We start from the raw sequence: 17,291 nt of genomic DNA, 5'->3' as shown, positions 1-17,291 counted from the left end.
TTTCCCAAACACCTCACTTTTCCCACCATTTACTGTACGCCTCAGGGCAACAGAACCGGGCAAGGCCACCTGTGACATCGCCTGACCAGACCCGAAATGGCCCGGCAATGAGTAGGTTAACCCCCTGCCCTGTGGGCGCTACATAAACCCTTGCTGTCATTTTGTTGCTGCCTTACTTCTCTTGCTTTTCTCCTTAGTTTCTTACGGTTTGTTGCTGTGCGTTTGTAGTGTGTCTGAGTTTTGTTTTTTCCCCTGTCTGTTTTTATCTGTGTTGCCATTACACTCCAGCAGAATAGCCAGGTAGGGGACTCAGGCATTTCTACCATAAGGGGTAACTCTGAGGTTAGGTATACTCTAGAGTCCCCTAGCGTTAAGGACAGAATACGAGCTCCTTGTACGTCACTATCATGCAGTCACATCTTGACAATAGGTCATCAATATTATACTAATGGCCAATCCCTCAAAAAAGCAAATAGAGTTTCTGAAAAAATGTTCTCATATAATAAATCAAGAAACGACTCTGAAAGTAAGATAGGATCTTATATTATTTTTTTTGCTCTGAAAGATGGGTTAGGGCTTATTTTATGGGTATGACTTATTTTTTTTCTATGAACAACAATCTGCAATTATTCTTAAACAAAAAAATCAGCTTAGTCACATGACTGTGATGTCACAAGGGTTCTTAAGCAGTCATAATCAGCATATAAATGCTGAGGCCCCCAGGAGAATGGGGGCTCTGTGAAATTGATAAGTTTTTTTCTCCCTTCCCCCTAATTCCAGTGACATCCATTTTCAGTATAATTTTCTAACTTGTACTATAAAAATGAATCCAGCTTAGATCTGATTGGCCCGGACCATGCATCAATCTCGAATTTATCTATGAAGCGGGTCATGTGGATTAACAACTCACGGTGAGGTATAAATTTTTCTTTAAAGTTACATTTTCTTTTATATATATATATATATATATATATATATATATATATATATATATATATGTGACGCACTGGCAAAACCAGGTAGTCACAAATAGTTCACATCCTCCTTGTTACCATCACAACCCACACTTAGGCATGACACACAGCCATAAAACCCTACTCACCCCCTCATGATAACTAGGACACACCAGTGGCCAGGAACAGGCGGATGATAACTTCCACCTAGGGGTCCTGAGGTGTCAGAGGCGAGAACACAGTAGATCAAGTTCAGGCTTTGAAGTGTAGACAGTGAAGTGGAAGTGGAGCACACACTGATAAGTGTAGTCAGGGGTAGTGGCCCTTGGACTACTTGGCTAGGTGGCAGATGGTGAGCAGAGCCACAGGCGATGGAGATCCGGTCGCGGGAGACCTAAAGTGGACCAGGGCAGGGTTGTAGCCCGCCGGTACCGACAGCGGGAATCCGGTCCGGAGGCCGTGCACAGTCTGGGTGCATGGACCCTAGGGCGAGGAAGGTTGCAAGCCCCTCTTCAATTAACCAGCCGGGGACAAGATTCCAGACATTGTCCCAATTTACTGCCCAGATAGAGCAAAACGGAAGCCCAACGTGGGGGATAGGGTGTCCGCCAAGAACCCACTGAAATCTCAAGGGTCAGCTTTCGCGGGCCACAGCTCCCAACACAAATAGAACTGGGAGTGGACTTCTCCGTTCCATGCGAAGTCGTCCAAAAGAGAAGGAAACACAAAGTGCAGGAGGAAGGGTTATCTTCTCATCAACCTGGGTGCGGGACCCGAATGCACCCTCCAAAGGCAGCCGGCCACTGGCAACTTGGTTTACTACTGGACTCGTGTGAAATGATTGAACTGTGAGTTATCATTGTCCCCCGGTCCGGCGCGCCTCCTCCAGCAGCCATCACTCCTGTGTTCGAATCCCGGGCCCTGGGACTACACCTCCCCTACCCATGGAGGGGATCCCATCTTGCTGCCCCCTGCTCCATCAGCCCCGGGCGCCCCATCAACAGGCAGCGGCGGTGCCAGCATCCTTCACCGCAACCCACGGGTGGCGTCACAGACAACCTCCCTTGTAAATATCCCCTTTTCCGACGGTTGTGAGGACAGGCGACCGTGCGAGCCCGGGTCCAGTCACCACTCAAGCCGCAGCAGCGAACCCGATCCGAGCAGGCCCAAGAGAGAGAAGCGACAGCGGCCCCCGCCTGCAACAACCCAAACCTGGCGTCACGAACAGGATTCTTACCCCATCAGTAGATGACGTGCGCCTTGTTTCGAATTCCATGAACTGTTTGAGAATTTTGATCTGCCGCCATCTTGCCCGCCATCTTGGGCACCAAAAATGACAGCTCCGTCATCTTCTTCCCCGAAAAAAGGCGCGAAGTTGAAGCCCCGCCCCGTGGGAACGCGGGCGGAAGCTGGTAATTCCCAAGACAGGAAGCACAAAGGACAGTGGGTCCCGCGAGACTGCTGCTGAAAAACCAGGTGGGAGGAGAGGAAGAGCAGCATGTGATCCAAGAAGATAAAAGGCAGGGACACCAGGACTTTGCCAAATCCTGTTCCTGGACACAAGAGCGACAAGATGTCTCAGCGGTCCGGCAACCAGCATGCGGAGAGTCCCATTCCCGGAACCACCAACTGGATTGAGGAGCAGACGGAGAGGATGTGCCGCCGTATCCAGGCCCAGGCACACTTCATCTTGATGGGGTGGACAACCGAAATGGAGGGCCTGGCTGCAGCCATCTGGGCACGTGAACAGGAGATGGCCTCGGAAGAGCGGGTAAGCAGTGACCCACACCCCTATGTTCTCCAGGAACCGGCAGTCCCGGCTGAGGGGTCTGGCCTGCCCCCGTCCGCCACGTCGCTGCCCTTGTCCACGGCCAGTGCCCCGATCGGACAGCTACCCCAAGCAACGGCAGCGGAACCCGTCTTGCCTGAAGAGGAGGACCCAGCAATGGGGACCTCGGGCCTCGCCTGTACCACCAACCCGGCACCTGTGGCGGACGGGGGCAGGCCGCAACCGTGATGACGTCTTCCCTGACCCCGACAGTCCACCCAGCCGCAACAGTGATGACGTTGGCTCCGGCAGTCCGGCCGGCCTCAACAGTGATGACGACGGCTCCGGCAGTCAGCCCGGCCGCAACGGAAGCGGCACCCGACTTGCTCTTAAACCAAGTTACTCTTATATCAAAGGGAATTTTACCATAGGAAATAATTGAGACACAGACAATTCGATCCACAACCCAAAAATATTTGCTGTATTTATACAAACTTATTGCAGTAATACAAAATATTGTACTGTATTTGTGACGCCCTGGACTAGCCAGGTAGTCACAGGCACAACACCGCCCACACCCCCTCCCCTGGATAGTAACAACAGTCAAACAAAAATCCTTCTTGCCTCCTCCAGGGGCTGATGTCTACACCAGGTGGGGTGGAGCCAGGCGGTTGGCCCCACCCACCGAGGAGTTCACAGTCCTGGAGGCGGGAAGAGCAGTCAGAGTGTGTTGAGAGAGTTGGAGAGTTGAGTAGTGAAGTGGAGAGGAGAGGAACTGCTGGTGTCTGGGACGGAGTCCAGGCACTGTAAGCAAGGTTGGCAGACGGTGGTGGCCGTCTGCAGGAGTGGGTGCAGGTCAGTGGAACCGTAGGAGCGGGGACGGGCGGTGGCCCGCCGGTACCGAACCGGGGAACAGATCTGCATCCAGCACAAAGGCAAGGCCATCGGACCCCGACCAGGCTAGGAGCCGCCGAAAAGGTCAAATCTGAGAGTGACCGGAACCCCAGTGGTTCCCTAACACCAAAGTCCCGACAGAAGGCAACCGTCCATACCATGAGGATAGAAAGCCACCGCCATAGGCTAGAGATCCAAGGGTCAGCGCCTGCGGGCAAAACGGGCTCCCTCGGTACATTCACGCCAGGGAGCGGACTACCGTTGGGAAACCATCACAGTCAGTACAGTTCTACAGTGGTGCAGGGAAAGACAGCCGCCATCAACCTGTCCGGGGAGAGCAAAGACACAGCAGCCGGCTGCGGGACCCGTCCATCCAGCCGTTTGGTTTACCAGTTACTCTGTGAATCTATGCCTGAGTGAGTACAACAGTGCCATCCGGCACCGCGCCGCGCTGCCTCCGCAACCCTGCACCCCAGCTACCCTGCCTCCCCGTATCACCACCGGGCCCCGGGATCACCAACCCCTACCCACGGAGGAGGAACTGACATCCTAGCTGCTCCCCACCATCGCTCCCGGGATCCCCGTCACCAGCAGCGGTGGTGCCCATAATCACCACGAACCGTGGGTGGCGTCACAAACTATCTCCTCAAACAAACCACCCCTTTTCACTCGTGGGCGAGGAGCGCTGCTTCAGTCCCCGGGTCCGGCCCACCGCTCGAGCCACCGAGCAGCAGCAGAAGCCCCGGACCCGAGTGTAGCGAGCGCGGCCCCTCCGCCCGCAACATATTCATATAACATTATTACTGTACCCTAATGCAAAATACTGTGCAGTACAGTAAAACACATAAAACAGATTAAACTGCACGTTAGCTTACAATAAAATTGTTGGTGTGCGGGAGGGACAGTATAAGTAATGAGCTGTACTGGTTAGCAGAAAGAATGTACAATACTATATCCACAAATGGAAATTGATAGACTTGCTGTATAGTATATACTGTACTGTACAATAGTATACTGTGTTCAGTATACAGCACATATGTACAGAAATTTACCTCCAGAGAAGGTCAGTGCGTGGTGAAAGGACAGAACCGGAAGTGTGCACGGTGAGTATTTGCTCTTCTTGCAAAACATTGCTCTTAAACCAAGTTACAAATTTGTAAAAAGCTTTGCTTGTCTTGCAAAACGCTCTCAAACCAAGTTACTCTTAAACCAAGGTTCCACGTACAAAGCAAATGCTATAAAATAAAAATAAAAAATCAATCTTCATCTCTTTTATTCTAGTGGCTTCTCAATTCGTGAGACAGGCTTCACCAGTGAGGTTACCCTCGTTGCTTCTGAGGCACAGATGGTGAGGGGGTTTTCACAGAAAAAACTAGAAGGTGTATAGTGCTCTAGTTAACCACCCAACTCCTTGGTAATACAGTTTTCAGGAGATAAACAAAAAGTAAACTGAGCAATATTTTTTATTTTTGGCATGTGCTTACAGTACAGATGGTAGGGCGCAAGTATGATTCTAGTCTGATAGGAATTGGCATCACCTTGGCCTGTCTGAAGAGGCCCCAGAAGAAACTTTAAGAAGCCCTACTATTCCTGACAAATGTAGGGCAGATGATCCAGTGGTCTGCATAGTCACAAGCAATACTCCATTTGATGCCTACGACTAACTGCCATCATGACAACATGCATCAGAATTCAGCATTAATCACTGTGGCAAAAGTGGTCGTATTCTGGCTGCTTCTAACGAAGACCAGAAGGACTGCCAGAGTGTATAAGCGAGATAGCTAGGGTATAGAGAGGGGTGAGCACTGTTTCTTTGTTGTTGTTTTTGTAACATTTTTAATAGAAACTGGATAACCCCTTTAATTTCCTGTTCTCCTTTGATCTCATTTGGTCTGATGTTGCAATGTTGCAATTAAAGGGGTTTTCCACTCTCGGTTAATAATACTTATTTACAGTATAAATGAAAGGTTATATGGCATTCTAAGATATTAGTTTGGATGAATGAAGACACTGTTGTTGATAAGCTAAAGCTAAAAACCCATTCTTGGTCAGTGCTGCACTCTGAAGAATTAGGTACTGTTGTATATGGATTACACAATGTTCCCTGATCTTAAAGAGGTTGTCCAGTACTTAAACATTGATGACTTATCTTTTTGAAAGGTGATCAATGCCTGTTTGGCTGAGGTCTGACACCCAGCACCCCCGTTGATCAGCTGTTCTCATTGTCGGCAACGGCAGCCTATGGCCGAAAATGTTCTGTTCCAGAGCTACTCAGTCTTCTGATAGTGACCACTGCCGGTACCTCACCGCTGGCTCCTATTCAAATCATTAGGAGGAGGACATGCAGTGACTGGCCAGGGCCAGTATCAGAAGAGGGAGCAGCTCTGGAACTGAGCATTTCTGGCCCCAGGCTGTCACCGCCAGCACCAAGATTAGCTGATTGGCGAGGGAGCCAGGATGTTGGACCAAGCCATTTAGACATTGATTGTCATTAATGTTTAAGTAGTGGACAACAGTCCCTAGTAGATTGCTACAATGTTTCATTCTTCAGTTAAGGTTGTTTAGCTCTGAGATTACAGTTTGCAGACTAGGTTACCACTCATACAGGGGTGTGAAACCTCCAGTTTGGGGGAAGATTCCCAATGGGCTGCAGTGCTTTAGTCGCAGGCCCCATTTTTCTGACCACCAGTCCTTTAATTCTTCTCTAGAGTGTGCACATGCGCAAGTGTACCGCCCCGACGTCAGCAGCCTGCCGCCGCTGCTCGGATCCAAATCCGCGGTGGCTCGAGGGGTCTCCGGACCCGGGGGTCGGGGGTCGCGCGGCCACTCAGAATAAAAGGGGGGTTATTTACAGGGAATTGTAAGGACAGTTCGTGACGCCACCCGTGGTGCGTGGTAAGGTGAAGTATCATCGCTGCAATTGGAAGTACCCAGTGGCGATGGTGTGGGCAGTCAGATGTTTAACCCCTCCACGGGTAGGGGGAATGCCCCGGGACTCGGTGTAGGTGACAGGGAGGTGCCGTTGGGATGGTCAGGGATCGTTTTAGTACTCACTCAGTCCAATAATGCTAACACCGACAAACGTGGTAAACCAAAGTTTGTAGTACTGCTGCAGCAGGGAGGGAGCACACCTGGATCCCGTGTCAGATGGTGTTGTTTGTTAGCCTGTGGTCTTTTCCGTGGCACCTTTCTCTAAATGGTCCCTCTAGCTGAGAACTATCGGGTCCCGCTCACCAGTATGGATAACTGGGTGAGCTTGCTCTCAGGGTTCATGCTTGGGATTTTCTGGACTACGTAGTGGGAAAGTCCTATCCCCCTCGTTGCGCTAGTACCCCAATTTTGGAGCGGGTGGAGAACGGATCTTGAAGGCTCCGTCCTCGTCGGGTAAATTGTCAAGACACTTGAAGCTCCTTCTCGACCTAGGGTTCACGTACCCCATCGTGCCCTGGCCCCTGCCTGGTGATGGCACAAGGCCGCCGGCTGTTCTCCTCGACAGACTGTGCCCCTTGTCACGATCTCCCTGCGACCGGGTTCCAGCTCCTACCAGGCCCAGATCAACGTCTGCCACCTAGTAACCAAGTAGCCCAGCTCCTGACCTCCTCTAACTTTCACCTCCAACACTACACTGTTCTGCTCCTAACACTCCTGACCTCCCCTTACCAACCCCCCAAGTGGGCGACCCTATTCCCTTCAGGTCAGCCACTGGTGTGTTTGGTGGGTGTGGTGCAGAGTGTACCTAGGATTTTTATTAGCTTGTTCTTAGCAACACCAAAGGCCAGGGACCTGTAACCAAGGAGGATGCGGATACTGTGCAGAATGGCAGATTGCACAATACCCTGTGACGACCTGATAGGCCAGGGCGTCACACAAGCAGGATTCCATACTGAATGCTGCACTACAGGCAATGCTGGATTATGACCTCACACTGACCAGTGCCAGCATTGGGGAGTTATTTGTGGATAGACTTAGCATGCTCTGTGCTACCATTACCCTCCTTGTGATGTATTCACCAGTCATATTCTCCTGTGTGATGTATGTACAGAGCCTCAGTGTCTCCTGTGATATATGTACATCAACCTGAGTGTCTACTGTGTGATATATACAGCTGTTTTGTTGCCTCTTGTGGGATGTATGTACACCAGTCTCATTGTCTCTTATGTGAGGTATGTAAACCATTCTCGGGGTATCCTATGTGATGTACAGGTGCATCCCAATAAATTAGAATATCATCAAAAAGTTAATTTATTTCAGTAATTCAATGCAAAAAGATAAACATATTTATTATATAGAGTCATTACACGCAGAGGGATCTATTTCAAATGTTTATTTCTGTTAATGTTGATGATTATGGCTTACAGCCAATGAAAACCCAAAAGTCATCATTATCTCAGAAAATTAGAATATTATATAAGACCAACTGAAAGAATTATTTTAAACTCAGAAATGTTGGTGTATTGAAAAGTCTGTGAATGCACTCAATACTTGGTTAGGGCTCCTTTTGCATGAATTACTGCATCAATGCGGTGTGGCATGGAGGCGAACAGCCTGTGGCCCTGCTGAGGTGTTATGGAAGCCCATGTTGCTTTGATAGCAGCCTTCAATCGTCTTAATTGTTGGCTCTGGTGTCTCTCATCTTCCACTTGACAATACCCCATAGATTGTTTATGGGATTTAGGTCAGGTGAGTTTGCTGGCCAATCAAACACAGTAATACAGTGGTTATTAAACCAGGTATTGGTACTTTTGGCAGTGTGGACAGATGCCAAGTCCTGCTGGAAAATGAAATTTCCATCTCCAAAAAGCTAGTCGGCAGAATGAAGCATGAAGTGCTCTAAAATCTCCTGGTAGACGGCTGCGCTGACTATGGTCTTGATAAAACACAGTGGGCCTACACCAGCAGATGACATGGCTGTCCAAACCGTCACCGATTGTGGAAACTTCACACTAGACCTCAAGCAGCTTGGATTGTGGCCTCTCCACTCTTCCTCCAGACTTTGGGAACTTGATTTCCAAATGAAATGCAAAATTGACTAGCCGCTGAAAACAACACTTTGGACCACTAAGGAACAGTCCAGTTCTTTTCCTCCTTGGCACAGGTAAGACGCTTCTGGTGTTGTCTATTGGTCATGAGTGGCTTGACACGAGGAATGTGACAATTGTAGCCCATGTCCTGGATACGTCTGTGAGTGGCTCTTGAAGCACTGACTCCAGCAGCAGACCACTCCTTGTGAATCTCCACCAAATGTTTGAATGTTTTTTTCTTAACAATCCTATCAAGGCTGGAGATATCTTGCTTGTCCAGCTTTTTTCACCACACTTTTTCCTTCCATTCAACTTTCCATTAATATGCTTGGATACAGCACTCTGTGAACAGCCAGCTTCTTTAGAAATGACCTTTTGTGGCTTACCCTCCCTGTGGAGTGTGTCAATGACTGCCTTCTGGAAATCCGTCAAGTCAGCAGTCTTCTCCATGACTGTGTAGCCTACTGAACCAAACTAAGGGACCATTTAAAATGCTTTGGAAGCCTCTGCAGGTGTTTTTGTGGTAATTATTCTAATTTTCTGAGATAATGTCTTTTGGGTTTTCATTGGCTGTAAGCCATAATCATCAACATTAACATAAATAAACGCTTGAAATAGATCACTCTGTATTTAATGGCTCTATGTAATATATGCGTTACACTTTTTGTATTGAATTACTGAAAAAAAATTAACTTTTTGATGATATTCTAATTTATTGAGATGCATCTGTACACAGCTTCATGGTCTCCTGTGTGATATATACAGCTGTCTTGTCTCTTGTGGGATGTACAGTATGTACTCTAGTCTCATTGTCTCCTATGTGATGTATGCACACTGGTCTCAGGATATCATATGTGATGGACAATAGCTTCATTGTCTCTTGTGTGATGTATGTACACCAGTATCAGTGTATGCTATTTGATTTTTATACAGCAGTCTCAGTATATCTTATATTGTGTATATACAGCAGTCTTATTGGAAACTAATTGTGCCATATGAGGGAAAAGATTCTTTTCCGACTCCACATACAGAAATCCGATTAGTTTTCTTTTGCACTGTCTATTTAGTCTTATACAGTCAAGTGCAAAACACAGTCTTGCTATGCAAATTAAATTATATTTTTAGGCCTGCAGGCACATAGCGAGGTGAGTGAATCACCATCCCGATTTGGGTACATCTTGTCTTGGTGGGATGGCTTTAACACTCTCTTGATCAAAATAATATAAACTACCATATGTGTTTTACATGTATTACTATTATTTACAGTATATCACAAAATATAACACACCCTTCACATTGTTGAAAATATTTTATTATACTTTATATATAACAATTTGATATAATGTAAAGTATTCATTGTACAGCTTGTCTAACAGTGTAAATTTGGTGTCTGCCCTAAATAACTCAACATATAACCATTAATGTGAAAACTGGTGGCAACAAAAATGAGTACACCTCCAAGTGAAAATGGCCAATTTGTGCCCAAAGTGTCAATATTTTTGTCCACCATTATTTCAAGCATTGCCTTAACTCTCTTGGGCATGGATTTCACTAGAGCTTCACAGGAGCTATTGGAATCCTCTTCCACTCCTTCATGAAGATATCACGGAGCTGGTGGATGTAAGAGACCTTGCATTCCTCCCCTTTCCAGTTGACAATGCCCCACAGATGCTCAATAGGTTTTACGTTTAGCATGATTACCCTCAGTTTCCTTAGCAAGGCAGTGGTCATCTTGGAGGTGTGTTTTGAGTCATTATCATGTTTGAATACTGCCCTGTTTACCAGTTTTCAAAGGGAGGGGATCATGCTCTGCTTCAGTATGTCACAGTACATTTTGTTATTCATGGTTCCTTCAATGTACTAAAGCTCCACATAGCCTGAAGCACTCATGCAGGCCCAAATCATGACACTCCCACCACCATGCTTAACTGTAGGCAAGACACACTTGTCTTTGTACTCTTCACCTGGCTGCCTCCACACACGCTTGTCACAATCTGAACAAATAAGTTTATCTTGTTCTCATCAGACCACAGGACTAGGTTCCAGTAATCCATGTCCTTATGGTGGTGTCACACACAGCGACAACGACAACGACGTCGCTGCTACGTCACCATTTTCTGTGACGTTGCAGCGACGTCCCGTCGCTGTCGCTGTGTGTGACATCCAGCAACGAGCTGGCCCCTGCTGTGAGGTCGCCGCTCGTTGCTGAATGTCCAGCTTCATTTTTTGGTCGTCGCTCTCCCGCTGTGACGCACAGATCGCTGTGTGTGACAGCGAGAGAGCGACGAAATGAAGCGAGCAGGCAGCAGGAGCCGGCATCTGGCAGCTGCGGTAAGCTGTAACCAAGGTAAACATCGGGTAACCAAGGTGGTTAGCCGATATTTACCTTCGTTACCAGCCTCCGCCACTCACGCTGCCAGCGCCGGCTCCTGCTCTCTGCACATGTAGCTACAGTACACATCGTGTAATTAACCCGATGTGTACTGTAGCTAGGAGAGCAGGGAGCCAGCGCTCAGTGTGCGCGGCTCCCTGCTCTCTGCACATGTAGCTGCAGTACACATCGTGTAATTAACCCGATGTGTACTGTAGCTAGGAGAGCAGGGAGCCAGCGCTCAGCGTGCGCGGCTCCCTGCTCTCTGCACATGTTGCAGCACAGCGACGCCTGTCGTTATGATCGCTGCTTCGGCTGCTGTGTTTGACAGCTAGGCAGCGATCATAACAGCGACTTACAAGGTCGCTGCTACGTCACCATTTTGGTGACGTAACAGCGACGTCGTTGTCGCTGTCGTTTAGTGTGACCCCAGCTTTAGTCTGCTTGTCTTCTGCAAAATGTTTGTGGATTTTCTTATGCATCATCTTTAGGAGAGGAATCTTTCTCGGATGACAGCCATGAAGACAAATTTGATTCAGTGTGCGGCATATGGTCTGAGCAGTGATAGGCTGTCCACCCAACCCCACCCCTTTAACCTCTGCAGCAATACTGGCAGCACACAAACAACTACTTTAAAAGACAAGCTCTGGATATGATTTTGAGTACAAACACTCAGCTTCTTTGGTCCACCATGGCAAGGCTTATTCTGAGTCCAACCTGTTTTGTTATATGCTGTATGGTCTTGGCCACCATGCTACATCTCCATTTCAGGGTGTCAGGAATCTTCTTATAGCCTAGTCCATCTTTATGTAGAGCAACAACTCTTTTCTTCCGATCCTCAAAGAATTGTTTGCCATGAGGGTCCATAAGAACTATCAGCAAAAGTAGTGTGGGTAATTGATTGCCACCAATGGTATCTCTGGATCAAGATTATTTATCAGCAAAGTTGAAAAGTGGAATTTAATACTTAACCTTTAATAAAGTACTAGTTAAAACGTTGCTCAGTGATGCAACTATAAAATTTGTGCAAACAAACAAACAGAAAACCCAATTCAAGTCCGTCTGGACCAAATCACAATGAACTAATGCAGGAGCTGGCACACCGATTAGGAGTGATTACTGTCAATAATGTATAAGTGTACTTCGGACAGGCTCCGTAGGTTCAAATATTCAAAAGGTATCCGAGGTTTACAGATACTCCTAATTAATATGATCTGCTTGCTAGGCCAAAGAAACCTATATCCGTTAATCTGCTAGTTCAACCAATATGCTCCAGTGGGAACAAAAAATAATAGTACTCTCCCAGACTTATATTAATGCTGCATGATGGTACATTGTTAGTATCATACAAGAGTACCCTCTCATAGTTATATAAAAATGCATTACATTAGAGTTGTTATTTCATTGTAAAAAACAACTTAAGTGTTTCACAAATATTATTCCAGGAGACTGAGATATTACCACTAACGCATGAACCCAAACAGTGGTGTACTGTGGGTTTATCCAAAGTAATCTCAGAATGGCCGAAGTAGCGTTCTTTATGCCCAATGATTATGCATACAGATCAACAAAATCCTACCAGTGTGCAATTACACAAATGATAACTTGAAAAATAGGGTTGGTCTCACCCATTTGTGGATCCGGGTCAGTCGTTGGAGGGGTCAATATTCTCATAGGGTCGGAAAGATGTCCACAGCCAGGCATATGATCTCTCCCTAGGTGGACTCAATATACCCTCAAAAACCCCATAGACTCCAACCCTTACAAGGGTAGTACCACTCTGACCCTGTTTAAGCTGGCCCTGTCATAGCTTCAACAGCCTCCCGACGCGTTTCTTCCGCTGGGATTCATCAGGGGAGATGCTTGGTTTAGGCCAAGGGCTAGTAATGCATCAGAATCGGACCCAAGTAGTGATGGTCTAGATCTGGGACCACCTGCCATCACCAATCTCTATCCTTAAATAGGCCTTCAAAATCTAATTATCTTAATTGCTCCGAAACGGAGGACACATTTCACCAATCATGTATATATAAATCACTCACCTCTCATCCTTAATGCGATTAAAACATAAAGCTGATAGCTGCCACATATCCAGCGTGGGAGAGTGGTGGGCGCCGCCATCTTGTCCCACCCCTTAGGACGCATCATCAATCCCACAGTGCTCCGGGATTCCCATGGTGCACCGGGCCCGCCCCTTAGGATGCATCATCAATCCCACAGTGCACCAGGATTGCCATGAGGGTCCATATTGAACTTCCAGTGACCAGTATGAGAGTGTGTGTGTGTGTGTGTGTGTGTGTGAACGATAACATCAAATTTAACACACCTGCTCCCCGTTCACACTTACGATCTTGTATCACTAATGAGTGACATGACACCAAGGAGTGAAAATGTCTAATTGGGCACAATTTGGCCATTTTCCCTTAGGAGTGTACTCACTTTTGTTGCCAGTGGCTTACACAATAATGACCGTGTTTTGCGTTCTTTAGTGTCACTGATGTGTCATGTCCTGTCACAAAAGTATCACGGCCAGCTGACAATCCAATGCTGGCAGCAAGTGCTAGAAGATCTCAGAGATTGGCGGCACATGTTGTTATCTGACAATTCCCTGTTTCTGCAGTCAGTGGACTTTAGGAACCTGGGGAACTGTCAGTTTCTCCTCTAAGTTGCTAACCTCTGACTTCCTTTACTAACCTCACCCTGGGGTAGTTTGGGTGTGGTTTATAATGTGCTCCTTGTTGTGGTCTGCAATAGTCATCTCCAGTTGCTCCAGAGACTTATGTTATGGCTGCCTATACCTCAGATAAGTGTTTGACTTTGCTATCTACCTGGGTTCAGGTGATATCATTCATGGTTTCCCCTGTACTGTTTCCTTGTGTCTTCCTTTAGTGTTAGTGGTGTTGACTTAGCCCTCCTACCCTGCATCCTACCTATGGCCCATTTGCCAGGGGAAGACAGAGCTCCAGGTATTCAGCTCGGCGACAGGTGTGGAGCCTGTACTGTATAGAATTCGATGAGGGCAGTGAGGGTGAGCTGCAAGTTCTTGTCAGGGGGTCACCACTTCCCTCTTTCCCTAGCTAAGGCATTCCTTCCGCCTTCTTCTGTGTATTCCTATATGGCTGGTATAGCCTCTATCCTCTACTGTGACATTTAGAGGGCACTCCAAATTTGCACTCTTATAGCAGCTGTACACTTACTACTTTACATTGTATCAAAGTGTCATATCTTCTGTTGTCTCATGAAAAGCTACAGTAAAAATTTTACAAAAAAGTGAGGGGTATATTCACTTTAAATCAAATTAATCCTATGCAGGAGCATATTTAGGGGGTGAGGCACGTGGGACATTTGCCCTGGGTGCAGCAGGCAGGGTGACCCTAATTCAGCAGTTTGGGGTGTCTCCCTGATATTGGCAATTTGCATCCCTGGGAATTTGATTAATCTGCTCTCCCAGCCAGTTGTCAAACTGAGAAGCAGTGAACGGCCAGATCCCTGAACTCAATTGTACATATATCTCTCAGACACGAGTACAATTGAAGCCCTGACCACTGGCAATTCCAGCCCATGGCGACGTCAGCAGTGTGATCAGGTCAGCTGATCATGCTGCTTCTGTTACAACAGTGCCACATAGGAGGTGGTCATCAGCAAGGTAGCCCTTAAAAAAGACACAGGAGTTTCATTGAGGAGGCAGTGTGAGTAGACAGTATGGGGGTTGGGAGGGTCAGTGGATAAGTGTATGAAAAAACAACGCTATGGGGAGGAAAATGGGTAATGTGTGAGGAGATGATAACATGTAGTGTGAAGGGTAAATGTGTGAGGAGACAGCAGTATAAGATTGAGTTGATAAACATTTGAAAAGACAGAATGTGTAGGGGTAAGTGGTTAGGGCTAAATGAGATGTTTCGTTTGAGGAGACAGTATGGGAGGTACAATTGTGTGGAGGAGACAGTATGCAGAAGGGTGGGTACTGTGAGGGGAGCACATTATAGAGACTGGGCAGTATAGGGAGACACTGTGTGGGGGGATGTGATAAAGAACCCTGTATGTAAAGGGGAGGCCAGTGTGGAGGGCATGAACCATAAGAGGGACGGTGTGGGAGTCATATTTGCTGACTACAGGCCGTACATTCTAGGCTCAACCCCTGCCTGTGCTAGCGTGCGCAGAGCTTACCTTGTGGGCGACTTAAGCAGCGCACTGCGCTCCTGTTACAGAAGCAGAGGTGCAGCAGATTTACTGGGCTCCCTGCTGTACATGTCTCCCGCACCTGTGTTGTGTGACTCATCCTCCTCCCCAGTACTGTGAGTCCGCAACCCATCTCTGCCCCCCTGCCCAGTGCTATGTACTGCCTAGTACTGTGTGTACCCCCTAGTACTCTGTGCACCCTCTAGTACTGTGTGTACCCCAAGTGCTGTGTAACCCCTCAGTGCTGTGTAACCCCCACTGCTGTCAGTGCTGCCTTCTAGTGCTCTCCGTGCTGCGACCTAGTGCTCTCCGTGCTGCCACCTAGTGCCCTCCATGCTGCCACCTAGTGCTCTCCGTGCTACCTCTGAGTGCTCTCCGTGCTGCCACCTAATGCCCCCCATGTTGCCACCTAGTGCTCTCCATGCTGCCTCTTTGTGCTCTCCATCCTGCCTCCTGGTGCTCTCCGTGCTGCCTCCTGGTGCTGTCCATTCGGCCTCCTAGTGCTGTCCGTGCTGCCTCCTAGTGCTGTCCATCCTGCCCCCTAGTGCTGTCCATCCTGCCCCCTAGTGCTGTCCATCCTGCCCCCTAGTGCTGTCCGTGCTGCCTCCTAGTGCTGTTCGTGCTGCCACCTAGTGCTCTCCGTGCTGCCACCTAGTGCTCTCCGTGCTGCCACCTAGTGCTGTTTCTGCTGCCACCTAGTGCTGTCTGTGCCTACGCCAGTTCTGTCCCTGCCCCAGCATCTCCTGTGATGTATATGCCTCTTCTGTGATGTATATGCCCCCCTAGTCTCTCCTGTGATGTATACGCCCCAGCCTCTTCTGGGATGTGTATGCCCCAGCCCCTCCTGGGATGTATATGCCCTAGCCTCTCCTGGGTTGTATGTGTCCCAGCCTCTCCTGTGATGTACATGCTCCAGCCCCTCCTGTGATGTGCATGCTCCAGCCCCTCCTGTGATGTGCATGCCCCAGCCCCTTCTGTGGTGTATATGCCCCAGCCCCTCCTGTGGTGTATATGCCCCAGGTTCTCCTGTGATGTATATGCCCCAGCCTCTCCTGGGATGCATATGCCTCAGGCCCTCCTGTGATGTATATGCCCCCAGCCCCTCCTGTGATGTGTACCTACAGTGTTTCCTGTAATTTATGCACCCCAGCGTCTCCTGTGATTTATGTGCCCTAACCCCTCCTGTGATGTGTATACCCCCGTATCTCCTGTAATTTATGTGCCTTAGCGTCGCCTGTGATGTGCATGCCCCAGCCTCTCCTGTAATGTCTATGCCCCCAGCCTCTCCAGACCGAGACAAACCTGGAAAAGCAGTTGTGAGAAACAACATGATCAGTATCACCAAACATCACAGCCACACCAAAGAGAAGCAGCTCCAGCCACCGCAATAGGGGTGAGTTAATTATTTGTTTGACCAAATGTAGCAGGGTAGTTTTCAAGTTGATAATTTGGTGCGGCACCCAAAGGTTGGCAGAAAATTCCAAATGGTCCCCGGCAGTAAAAAGGTTCCCCACCCCTGGAGTCAATGCAGTGCCATACTGGTGCTAGCATGGTGAATCAAATCATATCTTCACTTTCGAGATTCTATGTTGGATTGCGGAAAAAAAGCCTTCACAAAGGTCCAGAAATGAGGTCATTGGTTGAGTGGCGTGTGGATCGGAGCGAGACTATGTGGATTGGGTCCTCTGTATATATTCCTCCTTCTGCATCTTCTTGGCTTACCCCCTTTTCTTCATTTAAATTTCGCGTCTCGCGGACATTGCCGCTGTTGGCAGTGCATGTGTATTTCTATTGTGATGTTGTCTTCATTAAAATACCACTGAAGTCAGCGAATGTGTGTACCGCAAACTCCGGCGCCATTTTATTGGAGACACTGTGGAGACAAACATGAGTGGCATCAGTGCATGTGCAGATTTTTTTTTTTTTTCATCTCAGCACACGTCCCTGCTGTTCATAGTCATATCCATAGTGTCTTCAATAAAATAGAAGGTATGATTTGATTCACCATTGTAGCGCCAGTGTGGTACTGCCTTTTATTTTATATGGGAAAATCCTCCACTGTAATTAGTGAAGAGCAGAGGGTCAGAGCAGTTCAGTTGAAAAGA

General features: G+C 47.9%; 1 protein-coding gene across 2 annotated transcripts in view; it reads left to right on the top strand.

The window, feature by feature from the left end:
- The first annotated feature begins 848 nt into the window (after positions 1-848).
- The window catches only part of LOC142243177 (occludin-like), a 163,782-nt gene continuing 147,339 nt past the window's right edge, over positions 849-17,291 (top strand). The window contains exon 1 of one of the 2 annotated variants that reach the window (XM_075314834.1): positions 849-911. Coding sequence is in view for 1 of the 2 variants with exons in the window: in XM_075314820.1 (XP_075170935.1) it covers positions 7,743-7,778 (36 nt within the window). In the remaining variant the exon portion in view is untranslated. Of the gene's footprint in view, positions 912-7,704; positions 7,779-17,291 lie in introns of those variants that run through there. The other variant, XM_075314820.1, reaches the window with a different exon arrangement.

Source organism: Anomaloglossus baeobatrachus, chromosome 1 (assembly GCF_048569485.1).
Source record: "Anomaloglossus baeobatrachus isolate aAnoBae1 chromosome 1, aAnoBae1.hap1, whole genome shotgun sequence".
Classification (NCBI taxonomy): Eukaryota; Metazoa; Chordata; class Amphibia; order Anura; family Aromobatidae; genus Anomaloglossus; species Anomaloglossus baeobatrachus.
This window is presented reverse-complemented; position numbering and strand designations above follow the sequence as displayed.